Source organism: Epinephelus fuscoguttatus, linkage group LG9, assembly GCF_011397635.1.
Source record: "Epinephelus fuscoguttatus linkage group LG9, E.fuscoguttatus.final_Chr_v1".
In the NCBI taxonomy this organism is placed as follows: domain Eukaryota; kingdom Metazoa; phylum Chordata; class Actinopteri; order Perciformes; family Serranidae; genus Epinephelus; species Epinephelus fuscoguttatus.
The window spans coordinates 17,478,832-17,506,420 of record NC_064760.1 but is presented as its reverse complement, the minus strand read 5'-3'; the positions used below and the strand labels follow the sequence as shown (position 1 = coordinate 17,506,420).

The window sequence follows — 27,589 nt, the reverse complement described above, 5'->3', positions numbered from 1 at the left end:
GCAACTAGTTTTATTTAATTTAAATCTGAAGCAGATTCTGATGCATTGTGCATAAGCGGGAATGATTTATCACAGACATCTTCAAAGTCATGTTGAAAATAAGGAAGAGATTACACAGGAATGTATTACCGAATGCTTATTTCTGAAACGACAGCAAATTGGGACGTTGGTTTTCAAAAGAGAAATAATAAATCACACTGGCTTTTTCTTGCAGAAACATCCAGGTGCTCATTTTGTGAAAGAAAACAACTTCATGAACCATTTGAAAAGCAAACAGAGCACTGCACACATGACTGTCAGTTATATGTGAAACTAAACATGACTGTAAAAGCAAAGGGAAGGTGGAATGTTTTTAGTTACTAAAAGAAGAGCTGTCAATATGTTTGTTAACAGTGAAGGGGTCGTAGGTTAAGAGCCAGTAATCAGACAAAGTTTGAGTGATGGACAAGGTGGTATCAGTGGGGGGGGGCTTCACGGAGCTGCACAGTTTCACTTGTGTGTTTGTGTTCAACAAAGAGGGGACAAAACATTTATGAAACATATCAGGGAGCTGGTAAAGATAAAACCCACTTAAGGAAATATCCCTGCCAGACACTGAATGGATACACACTTGTGGCGCAGCCCCGATCCTCCCACCACATTTAGACAGCTCCATCTTTCTTGGAGTCTCGGGGTCATCTCCTAGCGACCTGTTATCAATGGCCCGTCTTAAGGCCTCCAGACGGGATTAATCTGTCATGATAAGTTCTGCTTAAATTGCTGCATTGGTACCTCAAGCTTCATCCTAGTGCTGGTTTCTGGTGTGTTTTTTTACGTTTCTCTTTGGTCTGTTTTCTAATCCATGTGTTGGGGGGAGCATCCAGCCTGCCAGTATCACTCTCCAGCCTCGAGTCACAGGATGCACAGCCTCGCCTCCTCTTCCTCCACCAGACTCCTGGACAATGTAGATACATAAAGACACAAAGGTTAGCAAGGTGAAGTACTCAGAGGTAGATTGAACATGGCATTTAACAATTTACTGAGCTTCAAAGGTCATTGTTGGCTCTTAGAAAAAGCAGTTCAATAAACTATTTCACCTTAAAAGTGCAGTTGAAGTTGTTGAGTCTCGTTCCCAGCTCGACATCAGTGCTTTAGCTCGGTGGACTACCACCCTAAAACATCGATATTTCATGACCAGGGAATGAGACTCAACAATCAACCGTCTTTCTCTAGAGTTACACACAGACTGCCACTAACTATTATTTTGATTATCAATTAATCTGCATATTATTCTCTCAACGAATCAATGAAATCATCAAGTTTAGTTGAGTATGAGCTGTGAAGTTTTGGGAATATTGTGAAAAATGCCAAGCCCAAGAGAGTGTCATCAGTTAGCCTTTACTGTCTAATCAACAGCTAAAAACATAAAGGTTTTTGGTTTACGTTCACAAATGAAAAGCAGCACAGAATACTTCAAATTGGAGGTCAAAACAAAAGGCTATGCCATTTTGCTTGAAGAATAACTTAAAATTGATTTTCTGTCCATCATTTCAGCTGAAGCTTTCAATCATAAACCTTGAACACGGGCCTTGAGGTGAGATTGTTCTGTCAAGTGCTGTTTCAACGGTCAAGAATAAACTTTAGGGCTACTGTTATAGGCCAACATTAGCGAAAGGTCAGTAAAGTGTAATTAATGATAATAATAAACATGTTTTATTGCACCTTCCATACAGAGGGTGTAACTCAAAGCTTTACTGCTGCTTTACAACAAAGTGAAAAAACAAAAGAATGAATAAATGAATAGCAAACGCCTGAGAAGAAGATCTGTTTCTTTAGTTGCTAAATGCTCCACTATGTTCACCAGCTAGTTGCTAACTTTGTCTGCCTGCTGTTTGATGCTGGGCTGGAAGTGTATGGAGGGTTTTTAAAGCTACTACACAGAAAACAGCTGCCTGTTGCATCAGGAAATGCTGCCGATGACAGCAGAGAGACTAAATTCTTGAAAACAAAAAAGTAAAACAAGTGCAAAGACTGTGCAATAACTCCAGACCATCACATGTATAACAAAGAAAAGAGGCAACACATACTGTAGCAAGCACAGGTATGCTAATAACAATGGAATATGTGAAAAATACAAGCACAAAGGAAGGCATAAGAAGAATAAAACATAACATAAGGACGAAAGACAGTTAGTTCAGGGCAATGCTGAATATATAAGTATATAAGATTTTTGTAATTCTGGCACTGTTTAAAAAACCCTTGGCTGACAAACTATATATGTATATAAAGATATATTATTTGGCCAAATACATCTGCTGACAAAGATCATGTGATGAGATCAAAAGCTTCAGAACAGCTACTTCACTGACAACACCTGCAAAGTGTTACTTTACATTATCATCATGGTGTATTCAATACAGATAGATTTCAACACTACACTGACATCACCTCCTTATAGAGTTGATATGACGCACTTGTTATCAAACAGTTGCTCATTTACATGTCCAGCAGACACATTTTCATTCACTTGGACTCGTGTTTGTGTCCACCTGATGAATATAAGTCCAGCATTTCCTCTTTTTAACTTTGTCTGTACAAACTCCTGAGAAGATCTGTCTCTTGAGCTGCTAAACGCTCCACCATCTTCACTAGCTCATCGCTAGCTTTGTCTGCCTGCTGTTTGATGCAGGGCTGGTGGTGTACAGAGGGTTTTAAAGCTATTACACTGAAAACAGCTGCCTGGTGCATCTGGAAACGTTGGAGACGAGAGCCAAGAGACTGAACCATCGAACACAGTAAAGTTGCCAGAAAACCAAAATAATGACTTAAAAGATGCTACAAAGCTCAGTAGAGCTACGGGAATTCATTTGATTCATCGTTAAGATAAAAATATTCATTACAGCAGCCTTAAGATTAAACTGAACTACAGTACCGTCTAAAAATCTTGTCCCTGGTTGAGCTACTTGTTGCTGAGTCATGCAGCAGCCTGAGCAGACCACAATGAACAGCAGAATGAATTACAGTGTAATATGGTTCACATTAGCTGTGAGCAAAAGCAGCGAGCATCTGCCTGAACTGCTCCGAGATGCTTTCACAGGCGATAAGCCACCCGGTAATGGCAGCCTGGGGTCATTAGGGTCTGTTGTGCAGACAGTTTGCCACGGCACGGAGAGAATAAACAACCACCATTTTCATTTCTTATTCATGGTTTTAATCACGGATGACAAAACATCCAGTAAATAAAAAAAAATAAATAAAAAAAGTTGGCGTCAACTGTGTGCCTTTCCTGTGCTTTAAATGTCTTTGGGACAGTCTGTTGGGTAACGAGAGGGAATTAAAACTGTGGCGAATTTGGAAATGTGTGTAAGGGGAGGGCTGACATTAACAGGCTGGCGTGGAGAAGAGCTGGCAGAGTCCCAGCACACAGCGCTGACAGTGTGAGGTCCTCTTTGCCCATTCTAATGAGGCATTGTGAGGGTCTGAGCTCAGGTCTGCAGCAGGGCCCCCTGGGGGTCAGATGCAGTCGGATCGACACTGGACGGACTGGGAGGAAGTCTGTGGCAGCAGGATGAGGTGGCTGAAGTGTATCACTCCACATACCAGGATGGCAGATGGTTAAACAACCTCAGTGAATGGCATGAAAAGTCTTCAAGGTCACATACAGGAAACCGCATCATACTCAGGAGCTGTTTCCTGTGACCCCAGTGATGTCAGCCCTTTGTGTTTGCAGGATTATATTATTATTTGGCGGTCCGGGTGACATCATATGAGATAATATTAGACTGATACACAGGATCTACACAGGAAATACTCCCTGTGTTATTCACGCTGATGCTTACGCAGAAAGTTCTTGTTGATGTTGAGGAAAAACAGAAACAATGTACACGTCATTCGTACATTTCCACGTGTGTTTTCAGGTGTGATTTGCTCATACACTATATAAAAAGGTTAAAAGTAAACAGAGCAATCGATATAATTTAAATCTAATGAAATCAGTGCATTCTCCTCGACAGGTTTAAATAATGTGCGGCACCACAGGGGACGTCTGTTTTCATTCGACCCCCCACCGCAGAGACGTGAATCTACGACATGTGTCAGGGAAGGCTCCAGCGCTTTAGACTTTAATTGCAATCAGAAACTGCAGCAGTTGACTTTATGACACCTTTAACAGGAGAAGACAAACTAATCAGTGAAACCACCTGGTGCAGTGTTTTTGTTGGAACGAACACCTCTGTGTTCTCCGGCAGACATGGCTGTCCATCTCTGCCTCACAATGCTGATCACGGTCATCCTGACTGACAGTCTCGCTAACAGTTAGACCTCACTGTCCCAAAGTCTCCTTATCTTCTCTGGAATAATTGGGCCGTGTTTTACATGATATAAAGTGTGCTTTAAAATTTTAGGGGTCTCATTTAAAAATAACAACCTGCAGCTCTGTTTAATAGAGGAATGAGAGTTATGAAGTTATGCACGATCACTGCAAGAGCTGAATTTATGACAGCACTGAGAGTTGGTTCAGCTCTCGTACATTATGACAGGTTGTAGCATATTAAGAGTTTAAGTTAGAAGGTAATTACTGCTGTGAAGTTAATTCCAGAGGGAAAGATCAATCAGATCTTCCCAGACACTGCTGTATAGAGAATAGGCAACCACGTCATGGCACAGTGCAATCTGGATAGGGATGCAGTGATCCAACTTCTTCAGTCCTGATACAGATACCTGTGTATCTCTGGGTATTGCCACATACTGAGAACCCATCTGATATCAACGTTTAATTAATAAGGTGTATGCCTCACTGTGCAGAAGTGACTGGGATCATTCTATTATGTTTAGGCCAACATCAGGCTTGACTTGAACATTGTTTTCCTAACTTGTACAACAATATGTAATACATAGACTAGTCCATACCCATTGGTAGCTTTGTCACCTTTTACCTATGCCAATCCTCAATGCCTATGTGCAGTTTCAGTTTGACCACGATAGAGTGTAGAAAAACATGGGACAGACAGAATGACTGACTGACAGAATGACACACTGACAGTTTCCGTGATTATATACAGCATACCACACCATGACTTAGTCGTAACAAAAATTAGAAAAAAACCCCAAAAACATTGGGCCACAGGGGGAGCCACAGCGATCAGTCGCATTTTAGCCATTTTTAAGCATTTTTCTGTTGTTATAGCACCACCCAGTTGCCAATTAGAGTTACATTTCTCCAGTCACCTTGAGGCGTCCTGTTCTACATATCTACCAAGTAAAAATCAATATGGCGGTTAGGCCTAGATAAGAAATTAACTCTCTAGCGCCCCCATTTTGTTTGATGGGGTCAATAATGGAGGGGTCCCCTCAGATTATGTGTGGTCATATGCCTACAAAGTTGCGAGGTGATCGGTGAAACCCTTGAGATGTTATACACCTTTATGTGATGAGCCACGCCCTCCACAATATTCCTTGCCTTATAGAAGCTCAGTTTTAGTAAGTTTTCCAACTTTTGCCAAGAGGGAACTTTAGATATTGGTCCCTAGATTATGTTCACCGAGTTTCATGGAGATCGGTCAAACTTCCTAGGAAGAGATCGATTTTAAGTGTTTTCAAAAAATTCAAAATGGTGGAAAATCTATGTAACCAGAAGTTAGGGGTTCTTGAGGCAAATTTGTTCCTCATGAGGAGAGGCATCTCTGTGCAAAGTTTCATGTCTGAGATATGCCCATTCAAAGTTTGCAATTTCAATCAGTTGCTATAGCGCCCCCCTTTGAGCAATTGATGTAATATTGCTTCATTCACATCCTCCCATGACCCTCTACCACTGTGCCAAATTTCACATGGATTGACCAAGTCAGTGAGGAGAAAAACGTGGAACAGACACACACAGACAGACAGAGTTTTCGTCATTATATAGTAAGATATACATTTACTGAATAGTTATTTAGTATTAAAATAATAAATCGTGCACTAAAAACTAAAGAAAATCTTCAAAATTACTGGGAATCACAATTTAAGTGTAAACATTTTAAATGCATTATTATTATGCATATTTCAGTCGACCCAATATCAGTATCCGTGCATTCCTAATTCTCGGAAGTTGTCGCCATGATTGACCATACACCTCTTTGTTTACATTCATTCATTCATTTTCAACCACGAGTGCAGAGGGACAACAAATACAAATCAACAGAGAAAAAAAACACGAATGGCCCGGGTAAAGATCAAGCGCAAGATTCCTTATCGAGCCAAACAAGGAAGCAAAGGAGCAATACTTTGACAGAATAAAGGAAATTACCAAGCTTGATCCGCACGAACACAAGTGGACGTCAGGCGATCTCTACGAGCCATTACAAGTAACATTTCCAGACATGTTTTCCTAATTGGTTTGTTGTTTGAGCGCTCACACATTCTGGCAGCTCAAGCATGCAGAGCCTCATCAGACTTTGAATTGTTACCAACTCATATCACACAGATTACTGACAAGAAGAAACATCTAATTGCAAAGTTCATTTTATTCTAAGTAACGTGGTCTCATATAATAATCCAAATTTGTTATCTTTTGAGTCTGTGTTTTATCTCTTTTTCAAAATCAGTTTCATAAAAGGCATGAAAAGCAGGTGAGAGCCGTAGATGAAAATAAAGATGCATATATAAATGTATTTATATTCAATCAACAACAGACAAAAACAATGTCTACATACAAGTCAAATCTGTTTCTAAAGAGTAAGTATAAGTAAGATGGAGGATAGAGTGTTTGAGGTAAATAGTTAAATTACTTTTACATTCACAGTATATATAGCCTGTCTAGATTGATATTTGGCAGTGGTTCCTGGATGATGTACTAATGTAGTCTAATTTTAAAGTTTATTTTATTGTTTTGTTTTTTTGTCATAGTTACATTCCTCCTATACATCTTTCAGTCATAACATTTAAAGGTCCAGTGTGTAGGATGACGGGGGGATATATTAGCAGAAATGGAATACAACATTCATAACTATGTTTTCATGATTTATAATCACCTGAAAATAGGAAACCTTGTGATTTGGTTAATTTAGAATGAGACGTTTAAATCCTTATAAGGAGCCTGTCCTCTTCAACAGCGTTTGCCATGTTGTTTCTACAGTAGCCCAGAATGGACAAACAGCACTCTGTCCCCACTCTGTCCGTCCGGACCATAAATGTGGAGCGTGGACTGGTAGCTGGAGAGGTGCCAGTTCACCTCCTGGGCACTGCCGAGGTGCCCCTGAGCAAGGCATCGAACCCCCCAACTGCTCTGAGCGCCTGTGATCGGCAGCCCACTCTGACATCTCTCCATTTAGTGCATGTATAGGTCCAGTTTGTGCATGTGTGTGTTCAGACCTGTGTGTAACTGACAACAGAGTGTAAAATTGAATTTCCCCTCGGGGATTAATAAAGTATATAAAAAATAAATAAATAAATAAATTCTGAGGTGACTATGAAGTCCAATACGTGAGCCACAAGGTCTATTACAGTGAAGGCATATTAAGTCAGTAATTGTTGTCGCCTTGGCTGCAGTGACCATCTTCCTCCCCTGGTGCTTCCGTTCCCTCGCCTCACTCCTCTCCTCTTCCAGATGCTGAATGTCAGCTTGGCAAATTCTCCTCCAGAGAGGACGGTCTGTGGCAGTGCTTTCCAGCCGTGTGTACTGTATCCCACACTTCTTGAGCATTATTTTGAGCTGGTCCTTGGATCTCCGCTTTTGACCTCCTGCAGATCGCTGACCATGGCGTAACTGACCATACAGCAGTTACCGTGGAAGTCTGTCCTCTGTCATCCTGATGGTGTGGCCAACCCACCGCAGTTGGTATTGAAGAAAAGTGGCCTCCATGCTCTTGGTACCAGTTCTCTTCAGGACTTCTGTGTGTGGTACACGGTCGCGCCAAGTTAGTCCAAGGATGCGCTGAAGACATCTGATGTGAAAGTTCTCCAGCTGATGGATGTGACGGCGATACAGGGTCTACGCTTCACAGCCATAGAGTAGGGTGGAGACACAGATAGCTTGGTAGACTGCAACCTTGGTCTGTATGCTGAGGTCCTTATTCAGGAAAACCCTCTTGCACAGCCTACCAAAGGAAGCTGAAGCAGCCTTTATCCTGTTTTGGACATCATTGTCCATGCTGCAGGTTTCGGAGAATGTGTTATGTGTTTTCTGTTTTTATTGCTTTTATCTTGTTTTATTGGCTTTGTCTTTTACTCAGTTGTGTAAAGCACTTTGTAACTGTGTTTTTAAAAGGTGCTATATAAATAAAGTTTATTATTTTTATTATAAATGTCATCACTAGAAGCTAAATGGGATCCAACACACAAAAAACAAGTCCGTTTCTTATGTTTCCTAGTCCACCTGATGATCTGTTTTGTCTTGAATTGTGAAGCCATTATTATCATTCAGAGCAGTCTTACAGTACACACACACACACACACACACACACACACACACACACACACACACACACACACACACACACAAAATCACAGTTTATTACCCCAGACTGTCTGACCTGTAGGCAGTAATCTCCATGTCTCTGGCCATCTTCTCACTGAGCAGCTCCTTGTAGTCTTCACACTGCTCCCTCATCTGCACTTGGAAGTCAGCCTCCTGGCGCCGCATTTCATCTATAGTACACTGAAAAACATACACACAAACATGCACACATAGACGAACACACACACACACACACACACACACACAGAGTGTGGTAGGATTAGAGGGTGAGATTAAATGACAGAATTAGTCCAAACCACTGGTCCTTTACAGCCTATGATTATAATAATCAGTCCACTCTCAGACCTCCAGCTCAGCGATCTCGTCCATGTACGCAGCCTTCTTCATCTCAACCTCGTCCTCCAGCTCCTCATTACACTTCTGCAGCTCAGCCAGCTCCTTGTCTAGCTTTGAAATCTACAGAAACACAGACGACATACACATCAAAGGTTATTCACTCAAAATACACTCACATACGACTGAGTTATCTTGATTCTAATAATGTGATGATGCAAAAATATGTCTTGATGGTTCCCTCATCATCGTCACTGTCACTAACATCACAGTAACTTCGTCCATCATTTATACAGTCTATGCATCTTACAAAGGTGCACACACATTATCATATACAGTGGACAACTCATGAATGTGCACTCAGAGCACAGGCACACAGTCACGGAGCTCGCTGAAGAATGCTGCGTCCTACAAAACCACACCCATCTGGGTGAAATACAAGTTTTTAGGGAGCCCCGTAACCAAACACCTGCAAAGCTAATGACAATTACATTTCCTTTAGGCTGAGCTAATGTTGTGTGCTAATTAGCAAATGTTTATGCTAAACCAAGATAGTGAAGACAGTCAACACAAATGATTTCTTCTGCACAGTGATACAGTTGGCAGGTGTAGCTTGGCAGAAAGAAAATAGTTCCTTCATAAAACTGCTCACAACAAGGTCTGTGGATTATCTTGAGTAACATGGGCATGATTTCTGGAAAGAGACATTGCTGTTGAGTTTTTTAAATGTATTTTTTTGGCACTTAGAGATGTCTGCCTTCTCCCCAATATAATGAAACTAGATGGCACTCAGCTTGTGGTGCTCAATGGTCGACATCTGCAACACTCTGTAACTCACACCAAAACAATCTAGATTGACAAATACAGGTAAGAGGAAATATGTGAACTGGCCCTTTAAGTATTCCAATCACCCAGACCTACACATATAAAACAGGTTCCTTTACTTATACTAAACTAAAGCAGGAGCATCCCTGCCCCCCTCCCCGTGTCGGACGGCTGTGGTGTCCTGCCGTGAGTAATTACAGCAATCACAGAAGTTCAACAATTAGCTGTCACAGCCAGATGGGGATCCAGGCGGTCGTGCTCGTCTTTCAACAAGATCATGTGAGCAGAGGAAGACCTGGTTACAACTCAGAGGTTGATGATGACTCCCAAACCTGGTCAAGTCACTTACTCCCACTCTGCTCTCCCTGGCATGATGAGTGAGGTCTGGCCCGTGTGCGAGTAGTGGCGTACAACCCCATCAGCGGCTGCTCTATTATATACATTTCTGCGTCAGGGCTGATTTCACTGCAATCTGTTTGTTTGGCCATGTTGTGTCTCAGCGAGAAAGCAGACCCGAGGCATCCATCACAGGCGAGAGAGGAAACAGAGCAGATCAGGCCGTGCTGTTCATCCGTCAGGCTGGATTGAGCAGAACTGGGGATTGTGAGCTGCATATTAGAGACAAGTAGATGATGTTGGGAGTTGTGCTGTGGTTACAGAGGCGCAGTGTTTACTTAAAGAGCTGGAGGTGGAGCTGCAGCCACAGTAATGAGAACCAAACCACCATGTTTGTTACAGATGTGGTTCGGTGTCGGCTGCGGTCTGACCACTGATGGATGTTGAAGAGACTCATGTGAAGGGAAGAGGAGGTAGTTACTGGAGTCACTTGGTGATTTTACCTGAGTCATAATTTCCTACTTCGACTCTTTATTGATGCATCACTTTGCTTTTTCATTCAGAGCCTTCTTGCTCTCATTTTCCTGCCGGCTGGATGAGAAATATCAGATGAAGGTTTATTTCCTCTCCTCCATTTGCAGAGGAAGTCTCCAGTCAGTGTGTGTGTGTCAAGTTTTTAAGACGTTTATGACGCTGCAGGCGCTCTGAAAGACTGTACTTAATAACTGAGGACACGGAGGGCAATAAATCCTGTCTGAGCTGAAGCCGAGCCCTTCACATCTCCCGCTGAAAGTGTCCGCAGAGTAAACACTCTGGTCAGCAGGATCTCCCACACTGTTGCTCCGCTGTCACTCAGCTGCTCCCCTCCTTCTTCACCCGCTGTGGGAAACCATTCATTTTCACCATTATGTCTGATTTAGGAGCTGATGCCCGACGCAGAGCCAGTTGCGGGTTCTTTTCTTTGTCAGTAAAGAGATGGAAAATGTGTTGTGGGAAGATCTGAATCAGTAGACTGGAACTGAAGGATTTTAAATGATGTGTAAATGTGACACTAAAAGGGTCAGTTCACTCCCCAAAAATACATATTTTATTCGCAGCAAGACAGTTTGGGTTTTATTTGCAGGAGTTTTTGAGTTTCAGTTTCTGAGACTTATACTTTATACTACATTGTCCTCCTTACTCTGAATAATCTAATCTAACCCAGTCAATAATTTTCATGGGGAGTATTTCTTGTAGCAGTAGTTCATCATTTTGGGAAATATGCTTTTACACTTTCTCACTTAGAATTAAATGAGGAGACTGAAACCACTCTCATAATGTGCAAGAAGGAGGAAACATCAAGCCTGACAACCTCACAACAAGGACTGAATTTAAGAAAGTGATTGCACCCAACCAGGAAATAGTCTGACACATATCTGGCCTTGAACCCCAACTTGTCATTTTTACACTTCTCTTTTGTCCGGATGAAACAAACGACATAGAAAACAATATTTAGTGAGCTTTAGGGGTGCCGCTAGGCTGATTTTGTTATCTTTGGACAAAGCTAGGCTGGCTGTTTTCATTTTGAGGCTTGGTGCTAAGCTCAGCAGGTTGTAGCTTCATATTTAGCGTCCAGGCAGAGCGACATCAATCTCTCTTCCTAATGCTCTGCAACGAAGCTAATAAGAGTTCTTCCAAAATTTGAACCACCCTTCAAGGCTGAAACTTACAGCTGCACTTACACAAACACAAACAGGGATCATTTGGAGACATTTGCATGGCAGTTTCTTTTATATTTGTATATACAACTTATTGGTATACTATGTAGAATTATCTTAAAAATCAATGTGTAGTACAGAAGTAATCCCTCTCAATCATGACCGACTGGACATGTGTGGCAGTGTATTTTTTTTCAAAGTCTGCACGGCAGAAATCTGAGAAAAGTTCATCTAAGTATCTTCGCAAGTAAAACCAGATCCCAAATTTGCCTTAATGGAAGCACTTTTTTCATGTAATTTGGGTAAACTGACCCTTTAAAACCAGCAGAGCGCTCACTCACCAGCATTTTAATCTCACTGACGTCCTTTATCTTTGACAGGTCTTTGACTGTTGACCCCGCAGCTCCTCCCGCTTCCAGTTGTTTTCCATCACCACGGTGAACCCCAGCGGAGGAGGCTGCACCACACTCGTACTGCAAAGACAGAAGAAGAGGAATAAGTGCAGACTGTGGGGGATAGTGCTTTCTTTTGGGCATTTAAGTACACTTTGACAGGGGAGCACAGAGCAATCAGAGCCTCTCGTAGCGGCTGATGGTTAAAGCTCTACTTATGTCCACCACATTCCTGATTAGATGGAACAAATGCAGCCCAAACGAGCAACATGAGGGTGCACAGGTGTGTGGGAGTCAGCCAGCAATCACCATTACTGTTCAAACCCAATAGCAATCATATTTTAGCATCGAGACAATTGCATCTCGTAATCGAGGCCAGGCAGACAGGACGGTGTCCAGCTGGCGAGAGAAGAGACTGAGTGGGAGGGAGACAGAGGGAATAGACGGGGTTTGGGGGAACAAGAAACACACCTACGCATCCAGACAGACACACAAATATATAAATACCTTGTATACCCTTCAGTCATGCCTCTAAATGAAGGAGACACACACACACACACACACACACCAGCGTCCACTCCAGTGCTGCCGAGGAGCCTGGGAAGGCGGCCAGCAGTCTGATTACAGCCCTGACCTCTGAACCGGGCAGACATCCTCGCCCCAGAGGGGGTCAGACCCACTGGAGCTGTAGTCTGACCCCAATGCAACACGTCTTCCCTTGCACTACACACACACACACACACACACACATACACTCAGGTAGACAAAGTCATTCTGTTCGGGTCCAGTCCTGCACCTCTGATTCTCAAGTTTTGCCCCGCTGTTTTGTTAAGAGGAAAAGAAAACAAGAGGGAGTATCGTCATGTGATTTGTGAAAGTTGAGATTTACATCTGGACCTGACGGAGACGTTTCAGAGGGAGAGGGAGGAGGTGATCGGTGGTCAGTGTGAGGATGAGGATGGCAGTCTGTAGTGGAGGAAATACTCAGATCCTTGAAGTTAAATAAAAACAGAAATAAATCAATTTAAAGATACTCTAACTAAATGTACCGAAGTGCGAAATGTAAAATTTCTTACTCTGCAGAAACATGACCCGTGTCACTGATTTATTATTATGACATTATTAGATCTCTTAATACTGATGCGAAAAATGTGAAAGTGTTGTAGCTGGTCGAGGTTTAACAAGTGCTTCTTTATACACAATTAAGTAGTTAAGTCCAGTGGGTGCTAACCAAGGGGTCGCTCTCCTCCAGAGATAAATCTGGGGGATCATGAGATGATTAATGGGGAAGAAAAAGCAAAGTTCTACTCAAGCGGCAAACTCTGAGGCTGAAAATTAAGCCAATGTGCCAAAAAAAAGCAGTTTCTCTAATGTAGTTTCTCCAGAAAGCAATAAATCCTAATAGACCTCCATGTTAAAGTGCCGAAATTTACAGCAGAAATAAATATTTTACAGCCTGGCACAAAAATGGTTTTAGTCTCTGTAGCTAATTTCCCCATTCATGACAACTGTACAGGGGTGATTTTTGTCTACATTTTATTAAGGCTTTAAGTTACGTATAATTAAGGGAGGGCAGCTTGAGTGACAGATCCATCCCCTCATCCAAATATGGTCCCTTCCGACTCCAAAATACCAAGAAGTGAAGTTCACAAACCAATGTGTGACATCACCATAGCTACGCTCATTATTTTATACAATCTAGGCAAGGCAAGGCAAGTTTATTTGTAGAGCACAATTCGTACACAAAGTAATTCACAGTGCTTTACAGAACAAGAAAATGCATTAAAATCACGATACAAAATAAAAACATAAATAATCATTATAAAATGAACTTTAAAAGAGAAGAGTGCAGATAAGATCCTTTCAGTCATATGCACAGTGAAATAGAGCTGTTTTGAGCCTAGATTTGAACATTGTCAGAGTAGAGGCCTGTCTCACATCTTCAGAAAGACTGTTCCAGATTTTAGCTGCATAAAACTGGATTCCCCATGTTTATTCCTGACTCTGGGCACCAGCAGGAGGCCGGTCCCTGAGGTCCTCAGAGTCCGAGATGGTTCATATGGCATGTCAGAGATGTACTTTGGTGTTCGGTCGTGGAGAGACTTGTACACAAGCAGAGCTGCTTTAAAGTCTATTCTCTGAGCCACAGGAAGCCAGTGTAGAGACCTGAGCACAGGACTAATGTGCTCGTACTTCCTGGTTCTGGTCAGGACCCGAGCAGCAGCATTCTGGATGTACTGCAGCTGTCTTACAGCCCGTTTGGAGAGGCCAGTGAGCAGGCCGTTACAGTAGTCTAACCTACTAGAGACAAATGCATGGATAAGTCTCTCCAAGTCAGGTTTAGACACTATACCTTTGATTTTGGCAATGTTTTTTAGATGGTACAAAGCTGCTGATGTTATTGATTTGATGTGGCTGTTAAAGTTCAAGTCTGAGTCCATTATTACCCTGAGATTTCTAACCTGATTTGTAGGTTTTAGAGAGAGAGACTGGAGGTGACTGCTGATACTTTCTCTTTGTTTCTGTGGACCAAATACGATGACTTCAGTCTTGTCTGAATTTAGCTGGAGAAAGTTGTTTTGCATCCACACACTGACCTGTTGGATGCAGTGACAGACTGAATCCACTGGTCCATATTCACCTGCTGTAAGTGAGACACAGATTTGAGTGTCGTCTGCATAATTGTGGTAGGACACATTATTACTTTGTATTAATTGGCCTAAAGGCAGCATGTAGATTGAACAGAAGGGGTCCCAGGATTGACCCTTGGGGCACCCCACATGTCAAGGCCATGTGGTCTGAGACACAGTTACCTCTATGGTTCTGCTTCACAAGTTTATATCCATTTTTGTGGACTTCTCTCAGACGTGTTGGCAATGGGTAATTTTGACATCTGTGCTACCATGTGAGGAGTTAAGAGGGTTTGCGCTCTTTGCTGCAAATGACAGCTCATGAAGTGGTTTTTCATCCACCAGTTTTTAAGCCCATTTTGTTGAAAAGTTGGTGCACCTATAAAAACAAAGTGTGACATTGTCCAGTGGAACTAGACATTGGAAATTAATCAAAATGTGACTTAAACGTCCACTGAAGAGATGGAAAATGGCAGAAAACAACATCAGATCTGAACAGAGCGATGAAGAGACTGTAACCTTCCTAAAATTAATAAATATAACAAATGTAAATGTTGTATTTACATCACAATTACTACACTGTTTTTCCACAATTTGAGGTTTAAGTGGTGCTCTTTTAAATATATTAGTTCCTTGCTCCCTCATTTTCTGCATAATTTAAGAGCACACGACTGGAGAATTAGCACCAACAGCGGTTTATCTCGATACATTCCACCCCTTATATTCAGTAGTTAATGGAAACATTCATTAATTCACATTGTACTGCTGTTTTTCTGAAAATGTGGTAGTAATTTGTAGTAAATTTGGGTGGAAAACTGACTACAGACATCTGCCCAACCAGCCGGTGCTTCTCTGTAAAGGGTCACGAGTGCAAAAAGGTTTGAAAACACTTGTTTAATCATTAACAAGTTATTGTATAAATATTTCTTTTTTTCTGTGTAAAATCTGAAACTGATAAATAGCTTGTATTTCTAGCTGTCAGATAACAGATACAATATTTCTCCCTGAGTCATGAAAGTGTGAAATGAAAATACGATACTTTATAATTGTACTGAAGTACAATACGTGAGTAAATGTACTTTGAATTTCCACCGCAGGTATGTATGAGGTTTGTCTGACTCCATTCCTGAACATGTCAGTGTTGCTCAAGGAGAACTAAAGCAGGAGATATCATTGTTGTGTTTCTACAGATGAACACGGACATGCTGCTGTAAAGGATCTGAAACATAAAAAGGCTTCATGACTTCATGTTTGTGTGTGTTATGCTGCAGTGTGTCGTACCTGGAGGCTCTCAGCCAGCTGGCAGTAGTACTTCTTTACATCCAGGGCCGGAGTGATGTCAGGGCTGCCAAATTTAATAGCTGCCACCGCCCCTGCAGTCCCTTCAGCCGGCTCCAGCAGAGTCTCCACTGCCTGCTTGTACACACCACACATACAAACACACAGTGGGGAGGTGCATTCACATCCTTTACTCAGCGGTCAAATGTAACTCAGGACATTTCTTCAAGTGTTGTACTTAAGTACTTAAGTTGAGGTACTTGCACTTTACCTGAGTATTTCCATTTTATGTTAGTTCATACTTCGACCTCACAACATTTCAGAGGGACATCTTGTGCTTTTCACTCTTCTGCTAGTACATTTTGACAATGACACTTTCGGTAGTTACTATGCAAACAAATGACCCTTGTGAGTGTTTGGGCCCAAACACACCAAGCCGGCAGTTGGCTGCTTGTCAATGTCAGGCCTTCAGTGAGTGTTTGTCACCCTGGTTTTTGCAGTGTGTCCTGCACTGTTGGCACTAGACGGCCCCTGCCTGCTGTTTTACAGCTAATTCAGCAGGATGACTTGGCGCTGGAGGCGGCGAAGTCAGTCGGTGAATAAAATCACCCTGATTGACAGTTCAGTTCAGTGTGTGAGAAGAGAAATTGAAGTGAGGAAGGCAAACAAACAACTTAAGCCCCACGTCGGGCTGTGTTGTTGATGTGCTAACTGGCTAACTAGCATCTTGAATCCTTCAGTCTTCCAGTTTTCCCTTTTTGAATGAAGAAGTCAGACTACCACAGCCTGCTGGTATGGACAGTTATTCCTTCTCATGCAGGCGCAGAACGTACACGCTACTTGGACGTTGATTGTAGTCTTTGCAGTGTGTTCAAGCGCAACTTTGTGGCCGAGACAGGCAACATGAGGCCTTCGTTGCCACTAGTTTTTTGATGTTGGTAAAGGCCCGGACACACCAAACTGATATCAAAGACCTAGTGGTGATAAAGGCCTCATGTTGCCTGTATCTCAGCCATGAAGTTGCGATCATCACTACCGCAAAGACTACAGCTAACTGCTAACTAGCATGTACACGCCTTAGAAGAAAATAACTCCATACCAGCAGGGGGCGGTAGTCTGTAATTGTCATTCAAAAAGGGAAAATGGAAGACTGACAGGACAGATTCAAGATGCTAGGTAGGGTCTTGGCACATTAATACACAACCTAACAGGGGGACTTGGGTCATTTGCTCCCCACACTTCCGTGTCTCTTCTCGTGCACTGAGCTAAACTGCCAATCAGAGTGATTTCCTTCACTGACAAGCTCCACCGCCCTGACGCTGATTGAACTGTCGACATGAGCCAACTAGCGCCAAATGTGACACACAGCATAAACATCCCAACAATGAGAGGCGCCTGACAGTCGGCTTTGTGTGTGAGGGCCCTCATACTGAAATACAATTTATTATTGGTAATGCATTAATGTGTAAGTAACATTTTCCAGTTGCAGGTAGATCACATACCCTGTTGAGTGGTTTTATGTATAACAATGCATCATATTTTATCAGCTCATCCTGTGTATTCTATGTTGAATCTTAATTAGTAATGTAACTAGTAACTAAAGCTGCCAAATAAATAAAATTGTAGTGCAGCAGAAGTGGCATAAAATGGAAATAGTTAAGTGCAAGTACCTAAAATATAAACTGAAAAATACTCCACCTCTTCTAACACAAAACATATCAAAGACCTGACCATACTTGTCTTCAGCTTCCAATATGTCGCCCCTTTAGTACAAACCCAACATCCATTACAGAGAAAATGAACTGTTACAGAGCTGCAGTGGCAGTCTAACATTTTTCTCCCTTCCCCTCCACCTAAATAACGACATGGCTGCCGATTTGTCAGGGGACTGTAGGGTATCTGGAAGTGCTGATAATAACAACAGTTAATAAAACAAAGGGAACTTCTGTTTTCATTTGGAATTCAGCTGCATTTCCTGGACTGTGAGTTATCGAGCGTGGCCCAAAGGGAGTGTGTTAAACGCCGGGCAGCCTGGCTCTGCAGAGAAAAACACAGTGTGATGGAGCTGGTCCTGCTTCAGCTCTCTCTCTCTCTCTCTCTCTCTCTCTCTCTCTCTCTCTCTCCTACAGCCTCCAGATCTGATACCGGGACGCGTCTGTCATCTCCTGGCGATGTGGAGAATATTGTAGAAGGTGCAGAGAGCACGTGTGTGAGGATGTGATAAAGGTAATGATGTGCATTGGATATGGTTACATACATGTCTCTATGTTAAAGCTACTTTGACATTTTGGAATATCTGGGTATTCACTTTCTTGTGGAGAGTTACATAAGAAGACTGAAGATTAAATGTGATTCACCTTGAATCATATGAGTTAAGTTGATCTCTGAGTTCATTAACTCCAAACAGCCAATATACCAACCGTACAGATGTTAGCTGTAAGCTAGTGAGCAACAGGCAGTGGCGGCAGTAGCTCAGTCTGCGGTGACCTGGCATGAAAAACCAGAGGGACAATGGTTCAAGTCCTCTATATGGACCAAGTATGGACCCCCAGACTGCTCCAGGGACCCTGCGCTACTTCTCTAAAATGCATGTGTGTGGTACGCGTAAAAGGAGGGATACGCGAAGAGATACATTTCAACGGCCTTGTTTAAAATTGCCTCGTGTTGATGGACGAGTAAAGCATCTTTCTTTTTCTTTCTCTAAACAGACACACTGACCATGTCTCTGGGAGTGTGTTTGTGTTCACCTCAGCCCGACTGATCTCAGAACTCACCGGAAAGGAAACATTTTTAACTTGTGTGTACACATCTTTGCATCAATCTCCGTCTTTCCATTTACTTGCATTTATATACATTTGCACCTTGTCTAAAATTCATGTTATGCCTGAACACACAATGAGGCTACAGCCAGCAGGCGGCTATTTTAGCTTAGCACAAAGACTGGAAACTGGAAAACAACTAGCCTGGCTCTGTCCAAAGGTAACAAAATCCATCTACCAGCACCTCTAACTAACATATCACATACCATTTGATTAATCTAAACAAAAACAAAGTGTAAAAATGCCAAATTGTGGTTTAATGGTGGTTTACGTGCTGGACTTCTTGGCCAGGAACTGCGACTTCCTGGAGTCAGACAAGAAATAGTCCAGCCTATAATCCCCTGAGTACCTATTCAACAAATTAGATATATTGTGTGAATGAGTGAGCTTTGAAGATGCTGTTGAACAGATTTTTCTAACCTCTAGGCAGTACCAGGCTAGCTGTTTGTAGTTTTTGTGCTAAGCTAAGCTAACCAACCTCTGGCTACAGCTTCATATTTAACTGACAGATGTAAAAGTGGTGTTGATCTTCTCATCTAACTCTTAGAAAGAAAGCAACTGAAGTGTATTTCCCAAAATGTCAAAATACTCCTGTAAAGGGACTGTGTACCCCCAAAATCAAAAAATATCTGTTTTTCCTCTTACTTGTCGCACTATTTATCAGACTAGATTGTTTTGGTGTGAGTTGCTGAGTGTTGGAGATATCAGCTGTAGAGATATCTGCTTTCTCTTTAATATGTTGGGTGAGCTGTCCCTTTAAGACACGGGACTAAGGATTGAAATGACCACTGAAATTTAACATGACTTGTTGCATGCTACACTAGATTACATTTTTTTTTGTTTTATCTTCCCCCCATATATATTTCTGTTGACAGGTCTGCTCCTGGCTCTCCAGCAGGGTGACCAGGGTTATCACAGCTGTGTTTGTCACTACAGCTCTGGGCATTTCTCCAACATTCCCGTCTGACCTAAGTGCTACATTTCGAGTCATTTTCATGGCTATAAACAATTCCTGTTTCATCACGCTGCATCCATATATCCTCTCTCTCCCTCTCACCGTCGTGTGCTGGGCCTCCATGTTGGCCAGCTGCTCCTCGTAGATAGCCACTTGCTCCCTCAGCGCCAAACACTCTGCTGCCACAGCATCGACGTCCTGCAAAGAAAATCAAATTAACAGAGAACAAGGCCTCAAGTAGAGAAGTTTAACTTTATTTTTTGGAGGTGTCTGAGAGGCATGCTGTAGTTTGTGCTGTAAATCACACCACAGGTTGAAGGAAAGTAGAGAAAGGCTTTGTTTCCATGCCGAACAACCATTTTAGTACTATCAGCTCCAGCACATCCACCTGTTTCACTGAACAGCAAGTAGACACCGCAATGCAGAGGAAGGGGGAGGAGGAGGAGGAGGAGGAGGAGGAGGAGGAGGAGGAAGATCAGAAGGAGGCTAACTAGACACAAAAGCCCTGTCCACCAATCCATCTGCCAGCAGGGGTTCTCGGCTCATCTACTCTTTTTAAAGAACCAGATTAATTGGGGTTGGATGCAATTACTGTGGGTGCCTGCATTTACATTTGGACACATGCAGAGAGAGTTTGGTGGTGAAGTTTTGGAGCCTCGCTGGGAGGGTGGCAGCGTCCTTGATGGACAGCAGTAAGCAAAGGTAGTGTCGTTCTGCTGCTGCTGCTGCTGCCTGTGCTCACATATCTGCCAGCAGCTTGGGAGAAACTTCTTGTTAATCACATTCTGCTGAAACTTTAAAGCAGCATTAATTGATTTTTGGCCTCTTAGGGGCAACAGAAAAAGCTGTAAACACAACACTGACAGATTAGCACCTTATAAAGTTCATCTGGCAAGCGCAGGGAAACAGTTGCCTATTTTTAGCACCCAGGGGAGCAACATGAGAGTCCTGTTTCTGTTCACCTGATGAATTAAAGTCCAATATCAGCTCTCCTTTTAGCTCTGTTTTGGTTTCCACCAACTTCTAAAGGAAATATCTGTCTCTTTTCCTGCTAAATGCACCACTATGATCACCAGCTTGTCAATAACAACGTCAGTCAGCTGTTTGGTGTTGACCAGGTAGTGAACAGCTGCCGGAAATCGAACAGAATTGTCAGCTTGTTACACTCCGTTTCCATCTTCAGTCTTACATTGCCTCTACTCCATCTGATGTCTGTAGAAGAGGGGGATTTGATTTTCCCTGACTAATCCGTAGAAACAAAGCGGCAGCCTTCAGAGCTAAAAAATGAAGCCAATGCGGAAGTGCTAAAACTGCAGTTCCTCTAATGGCCACTTGAGGCCGGCTCCAGAAACGAGTTAATCCCCATAGACCCCCATGTTAAAGTGCCAAACTTAACAGCAGGAATAAACACATTTACAAAACTGTACAGAGGTTTTTACATAAGTTCCCCATTAACATTTTATTAAGGTTTAAAGTTATGCCTTGTCAAGGGCATGACTGCTTTCAGTGACAGGCTGTCTGAGAGACGACACTACGGTCTTTGAGTCAGATCCACCTCTTGCCACTTCTATGTCCGCTTCTGGCTTCAAAAAAACAAGATGGTGATGGCTAAAATGCTGAACTTGAGGCTTCAAAATGGGAGTCCAAAAACCAATGGGTGAAGTCACGGTAGTTGCCGACACTGATGTGTAGCTATGAAAAAAAAACTGGTTTGGGGGTCTTAAGAGTGGATTGGTGCAAAGTAAAACAAACTAGAATGTCAGGCAATATTAAGAAGAACTGCTTTTTCGGTGTACAGCTTGATGATGCTTCATAATGTTGTTAGTCCCACCTGTAATGCTGATTGACTAACCTGTGTGCTCATTGAATCAAATGCTTTTTCAACTGAGAAACCTTTGTTTCATGTTGTGATGCCGGGCGAATCAGTCACCTCAGTGGTGTGGGTGAAGGTTTGGACCCGGGCCAAGTGTAATTGGATCTATCAGATTTGTTAATGAAAATGAAGCTGATGAAGGCGATAAGAGGGAACCAAAACATTAAAGCTGTGGGCCGTAAAACGGAAACGGCGACTAAATAGTGCTAAAGTGCTAAAGTACTTCAGATTTGACTATGGTCAAATCTGAAGTACTTTTCCATAACTTTAAATATTTGTTACTAACGATGCAAAAATCTAAGTTAAAATCCTGATAAATAACTTTAGGGCCTGTGTCCACAAAGCATGTTTTTCTGAGCATCAGCGTCTTTTTTTCCAATTGTTCTCAATGCATAGAGAGTGTATGTGGTGGCCTCGAGAAACAGAGCGCTCCAGCTTTTTTGTGTGGCTACTCTGAGCACTTCTAGTTGAAAATCTTAGAACTTTTCAAAAGGTACTGGTGACCTTACTGCCACTCCGTTACCTAACTTTACGGACTGCCCCGAGCTGCACGTCAAGCAGACACATAACAAACAAAGACAGAAAAACCTATGTATGGGAGCAGATCGGACGGACACTAACAGTTGCTGGTAAGTGTTTTGCTTTAATCCCAATAGGAGTTGTTAGCTTGTTGTAAACAGTCAACCCTCTGTTAACGTAGTGCTACGTTAGCTACAAGCTAATTTTCCTGCCAAGATATTGTTGCCATAGCATCACTACATACATTTTTTTATGAACCTCTGGGAAAAAGCGCTCCCCGGTGCCTGGCACCGCTTTTCTAAACACTATGTGGTCACAGGCCCTTAGATATTATTTATAAACTGTTTAACAGTCAAAACGTGAGCTAATCTGCTTCATCGGGTGTGTTTTGGTCAAATGGCTCACCAACTGTCATCAGATTATGATGCAAATGTTGCCAAATACTGACTGTTGTATGTGACATCACCTTTTTCCAACAGAGCCCTGCCCCAATGAAACCCAATGGAAAAAACATGCAGAAAAACAAATACAGAAATCTGTCATGTAAAATAACCACTTTTGCATATAACGGAGTGTCTGCGTAGAGTCGGACCCGTCACTTACAGTTAAAAGCTGATTGATTAATTAAGTTTTGGTCTCCTTAACATTTAAAAATCCAGTGTTATTATACTTATATACTATTATACTTATTATACTACCCTGATGAGGACCCTGTGAGGTCAAAAGCGGAAGGCGTTTTAACCGACATGCCTGACTAAATAAAGGCTTTAATAGAACTTCTCTCCCTGTTCTGCTTAAGAGCGCGTGAAGAACATTTTCTTTTCTGTGACCTTTTTTTTTTGTTCCCAGCACTTACTACTGTACTTATGAAACAGACTGAGCACCCGGCCTCCTCATTCATCCATTACTTATAACTGTATTTTAATTCTGGTGAATGTTGTTGAACTCATTTCACTTGAGCAACTGTGTTTAATCGCAGCCAGCTAGTCTGGAAACTCAAGACACTACTGAAACAAAATGTTAAAATGAATGTGAGACAACAAAGAGGGGGATTTTGTAATAAAAAAAAGTGGAGCAGAACTGGCACGAGAGGCATCACAGTAATCAGTTGTATACTTTACAACGAACCAACATGTCTTGTTTCATCTCTGTCAGTGTAGCATTATGTTGAGAGGACTGCAGCTAGCTGTGGGTTGAGCTGTGCAGTGTTCGCTCCTCTCCTCCGCATCTCTGCTCTTCCTCTACCTCCCTGTCGGTTTCCCACCAAGTGTTGTCACCCTGCAGCTGCTTCCAATTCAGAACCAGAGAACTGAGCCAGCAGGAACATTACGGCACCATATTACAGCCGGCATTACATCTGTAAGGGAGAAATTAAAGCCTCCCTCACATCTGGCCCGGCTGGGAGGAGATGGGCTCTGGCATGTGTGAGGGAGGGAGGACGGAGGAGGGGGTATGTGGAAAAGTTGGTGGCTCAGGTTGCAGTGGGCCACCAGCCCAGACTGTGTGACTGCTGGTGATCAACACCCATTGGGTAGCGCTACAGAGGAGCAGCTGTGCAGAGTTTCAGCTGATTCACCAGGAGGCCGAGGGGAGGAGGAGGAGGAGGAGCAGGGAGAGGCTAGACAACACTGCCATCTAGTGCTGAAGGGACATTATCACAACTGTGGGCTGGTAACGGGAAGCACAATGTAAGAACTAAGGTTTTATGCACAGACACAAGTGACTGAATTTGACATAGAATAATTGGTTTATTTTAGTTTGGAAGACATGGGGATTTATCAGACACGGACGGTCTAACAAAAGGTGCCACATACGAGGGCAGGGATTCTCAACTTGCTTTACCTGGGGGCCACCTTTGCAATATGACAGGAGGCCAGGAGCCAGTTAATGAACAAAAATGAAGTATATTTATCACTATACATAATAGATGAGCTTTCAACATTTGGAATCCTCACCCATCTTCAGTTGCATCGGGCCTGCACAGGTCAGGTGTACGCAGAAGTGTTTCTAGGATTTTAGGACATTCAAGATTTAGCCCAGACCCCTGTCAGCTTTTTTTGTTATGCTTTTTTTTTATGTACTTTGGCACCTTATTTAAATTCAAAGTAGAAAAGAAAATTCCCAGTGTGAATAAATTTATTATAATAAGTACAGCTAAGAAGTAAGTGTTTGTTGGCTTTAAATCTCTGCAGCGGGTTTAATTTATAGAGCAGACTTTTTAAATTAACAAGATATAAACACAGGCTTTATAAACTCCAACTTAAGGGATCCTTCTGTAAAAAATGTGATCAAAAGTTATTTCTATTTCTAAGTTTTAATGGTTTATTTCTTGTCTGTAAAGATGTAATAAATAGACAGTCATTGGTTTAGAACCCCTTTATGGATATCACTTTAGTATAGATCTTGGTATACTTTTATTACTTTAGTTTTTATTACTAATTTCTGTGTATGATACACCAATCAGCCAAAATATTAAAACCACTGACAGGTGAAGTGAATAACATTGATCATCTTGTTACAGTGCAATGTTCTGCTGGGAAACCTTGGATCCTGGCATTCATGTGGATGCTACTTGACGTGCTCCACCCACCGAACACCTTTGCAGACCAAGTACACCCCCTCATGGCAATGACACTCCTCCAGCAGGACAATGCGACATGCCACACTACAAAAACTGCTCAGGAATGACGCCAGGAATGGGACAAAGAGCTCAAGGCATTAACTTGACCTTCAAATAACCCAGATCCCAATCTGATCGAACATCTGAGGAATGTGTGGTTACCCCAGAGGTAGCCTCGATCCACAGTGGGTCCTCCTTGGATCAAACTTGGCTCTGACCTGTCAAGGCATGGACACAGGACCTCTGGAGGCTGTCCTTTGGTGCCTGGCATCAGGGCGTTACTTTCAGATCTTTTGAGTCCCGTGGCCTGTGAGGTGGAGTAACAGCATGTCCCACAGACATTTGATCAGATTGGGATCCAAGGAATTTGGAGGCCAGGTCAACGCCTTGAGCTCTTTGTCTCTTTTCGGTGTACACTATAGTGCATTTTAATTTTGTTTTGTTGTAGGGAAACTCAGAGTGTTTCTAAATCCTGGTTACAGGGCTGACTCTCACTAACTTGTCATCTGTCTTCATGGTTTGGATGGTGTTGTATTTTCAGCTGTTACCTCAGCAACATCTTGTCGTCCCTGCTGCAGGAGGGTCCTCTGCTGTGCAGCCTTCTCATACTCGTTCATAAGACGTTCGAGTTCGTTCCGCAGCTCCTCAGTGTGACACAGAATCTCATCCTGCGGGGAGACACAGTGATGGATGTCGACAAGGTTAAAGATCAGTGCTGCCTGTCACTGTACAAACTGAAGTAAAATTGATGGGATGGGATGGGATGGGATGAGGAGTGAGATAGAGCGGCGATGAGAAAACCCAATTTAGGAATGTCACACACACAGAAACATGCAGCAGACACACCCAGCACTAGCAGCAGCAGCAGCACCCTACCCTCTCCCTGCGCAGTCTTTCCACCACTGCATCTAGACTGTAGTCAGGCTTTGCCACAGCAGAGGTGATGCCAGAGTAGGCTTGTCGACTTTTCAGCTTCTCTTCTAGTTCAGCAATCTGACATTCAAGAGACTCATTCTCCTCCTCGAAACAATGGGCCTAAAGGGTACAGACACAGACAGGTGCATACTGTGAATATAGCCTCAGTGCTTCTTTCACTAAGAACAGAGGCTTGACACCACTGAGAGAAAAGAAAGTGCTGATGTGTCATTGGGAGCAGTAACAGTTTGTCCTCACCAGTTCAATAAGCCTGACCAGGCGGTCATTGAGGGCAGCGATGATGGTGCGGTCCTCGATGAACCGACTCAGACCCTCCTTGGTGAGCTCCTTGGCAGCCACAAAGTCTAACTTGTCACAGTCGCACTCATCAACAGCCACACCCCTGAGAGGACACAGAGCACCAAAGACTGGACTGGATTTTGAATGATCCTTGAGGGAGATCATTTAATCGGCCTTCAGGAACAGAGGGAAATTAGATGGAAATTTTTCCCATTTCGAGAGAAACAGCACAAAAAAGACTGACGTCACTACCCCGTCGTTCTTTAAATGCTTCAGAGCATACTAGGCCTCATCCGTCATGGTACATGATGTAATTATTTCCATGAGCATGAAAGGCATTTGTCATCAGCATCCAGGAAAACCTGCCATAACATGTTAACTCTAAGAATCACACACTGGGATTGATGAAGTCAGACCCCAAATATTTGGTTTTGGTCAAAAACATCTTAAATGGACTTAAGTATTTTTCAATCTGGACCCTCCTTTCCCTATTCATCCAGTACAGAGCAACAGACTGCAGACCAACCAATTAGAGCATGTTTGCACTGTCAATTTACGTCCACTCAAAGTGCTTGTTTTTGCCACTGACTTGCTCACATTGTTATTTTAGGTGTCTGACAACTTATGGAAAGGATCCCTACAGAGGTAGACTCTTTTGTTACGAAGTAAGATCATTTTTGTTTAACCAGAAACAGCCCAGAAACGTTATTGCCAAACCCACCAGACTCCATTTAAATAAACAGTGATTTTATAATCATAAAACACACCTCATTCAAAGTCGACAGTAACAAAATAAAACTCACAAAGCTGGCATGGTTCATCTCTCAACTGTTCCAACAATCACCAGCTCTGGTTTGACTGAAATAAACCTTTAATTCTCCCAGTTAGATGTGAAAATATGCTGGATCTATACACGCTAAAATTACTGGTAATGTAAATGGAGTCTGGTGTGTTTGGCAATAGCGATTATGGGGCTGTTTTAGGTTAAAAAAAAGATCTTACTCTTTAAGAAAAAGGTCTATATTTACAGGATCCTTTCCATAAGTTGTCAGACACAATAATAATTTGGGTCTATGAGTGGCAAAAACAAGCGCTTTTAGTGGACGTAAACCGACAGTGCAAAGTTACTCTAAGTGATTAGATGCAGCCCTCTCACTCCATACTGTAGCAGTCTGGTCACTCAAACACAAAAACGTGGGAAAATAGGGTCCAGGTTTAAAAATAAAGTTAAATTCTGCATATTTTTAAGTGGGAAAACACTTAATATTTTAAAGCTGGTGGTAAGTAACTACAACCCAAATCCTGAGGTCACTCAGCACCCAGAGACCCACACTGACCTGACAGAGGACCTGTACTGCGGCGCACACTGCATACTCAACCCTCCATTCCGACTCCAGCTATCATCCTCAAACAGCTTGCGGTAAGATGACACTCGGAGCATGGCCATGGCTTTGGGTGGGTTCAAACTGAGCAACAACACAACAGGCAAATAACGGCAGCAGGTCTGGGGCGGGGGTTTTATATTCACAGGGAATGAAAATGTAACAGTGAGGTGAAGGATCTCTCACCGGCCACTGAGTAGACTAAATATACCGCGAACATCAGCCAGTAACGATCTCACATGTGCATGAGGAGTGAGCCCCAGAGACCACTACACAATTGTTTA

The 27,589-nt window shown here is 42.6% G+C and overlaps 1 protein-coding gene across 1 annotated transcript; it reads right to left on the bottom strand.

Annotated features, from left to right (window-relative positions):
- On the bottom strand, nucleotides 1-27,505 carry vimr2 (vimentin-related 2). The gene is made up of 10 exons (XM_049585409.1): nucleotides 27,261-27,505; nucleotides 25,882-26,026; nucleotides 25,585-25,743; nucleotides 25,257-25,376; nucleotides 19,799-19,894; nucleotides 15,926-16,057; nucleotides 11,964-12,095; nucleotides 8,777-8,887; nucleotides 8,487-8,611; nucleotides 1-934 (listed from the first exon to the last, which is right to left on the bottom strand). The coding sequence occupies exons 1-10, from the start codon at nucleotides 27,368-27,370 to the stop codon at nucleotides 892-894; spliced, it is 1,173 nt and encodes a 390-aa protein (XP_049441366.1). The 5' UTR covers nucleotides 27,371-27,505; the 3' UTR covers nucleotides 1-891.
- Between the last annotated feature and the right edge of the window lie 84 nt (nucleotides 27,506-27,589).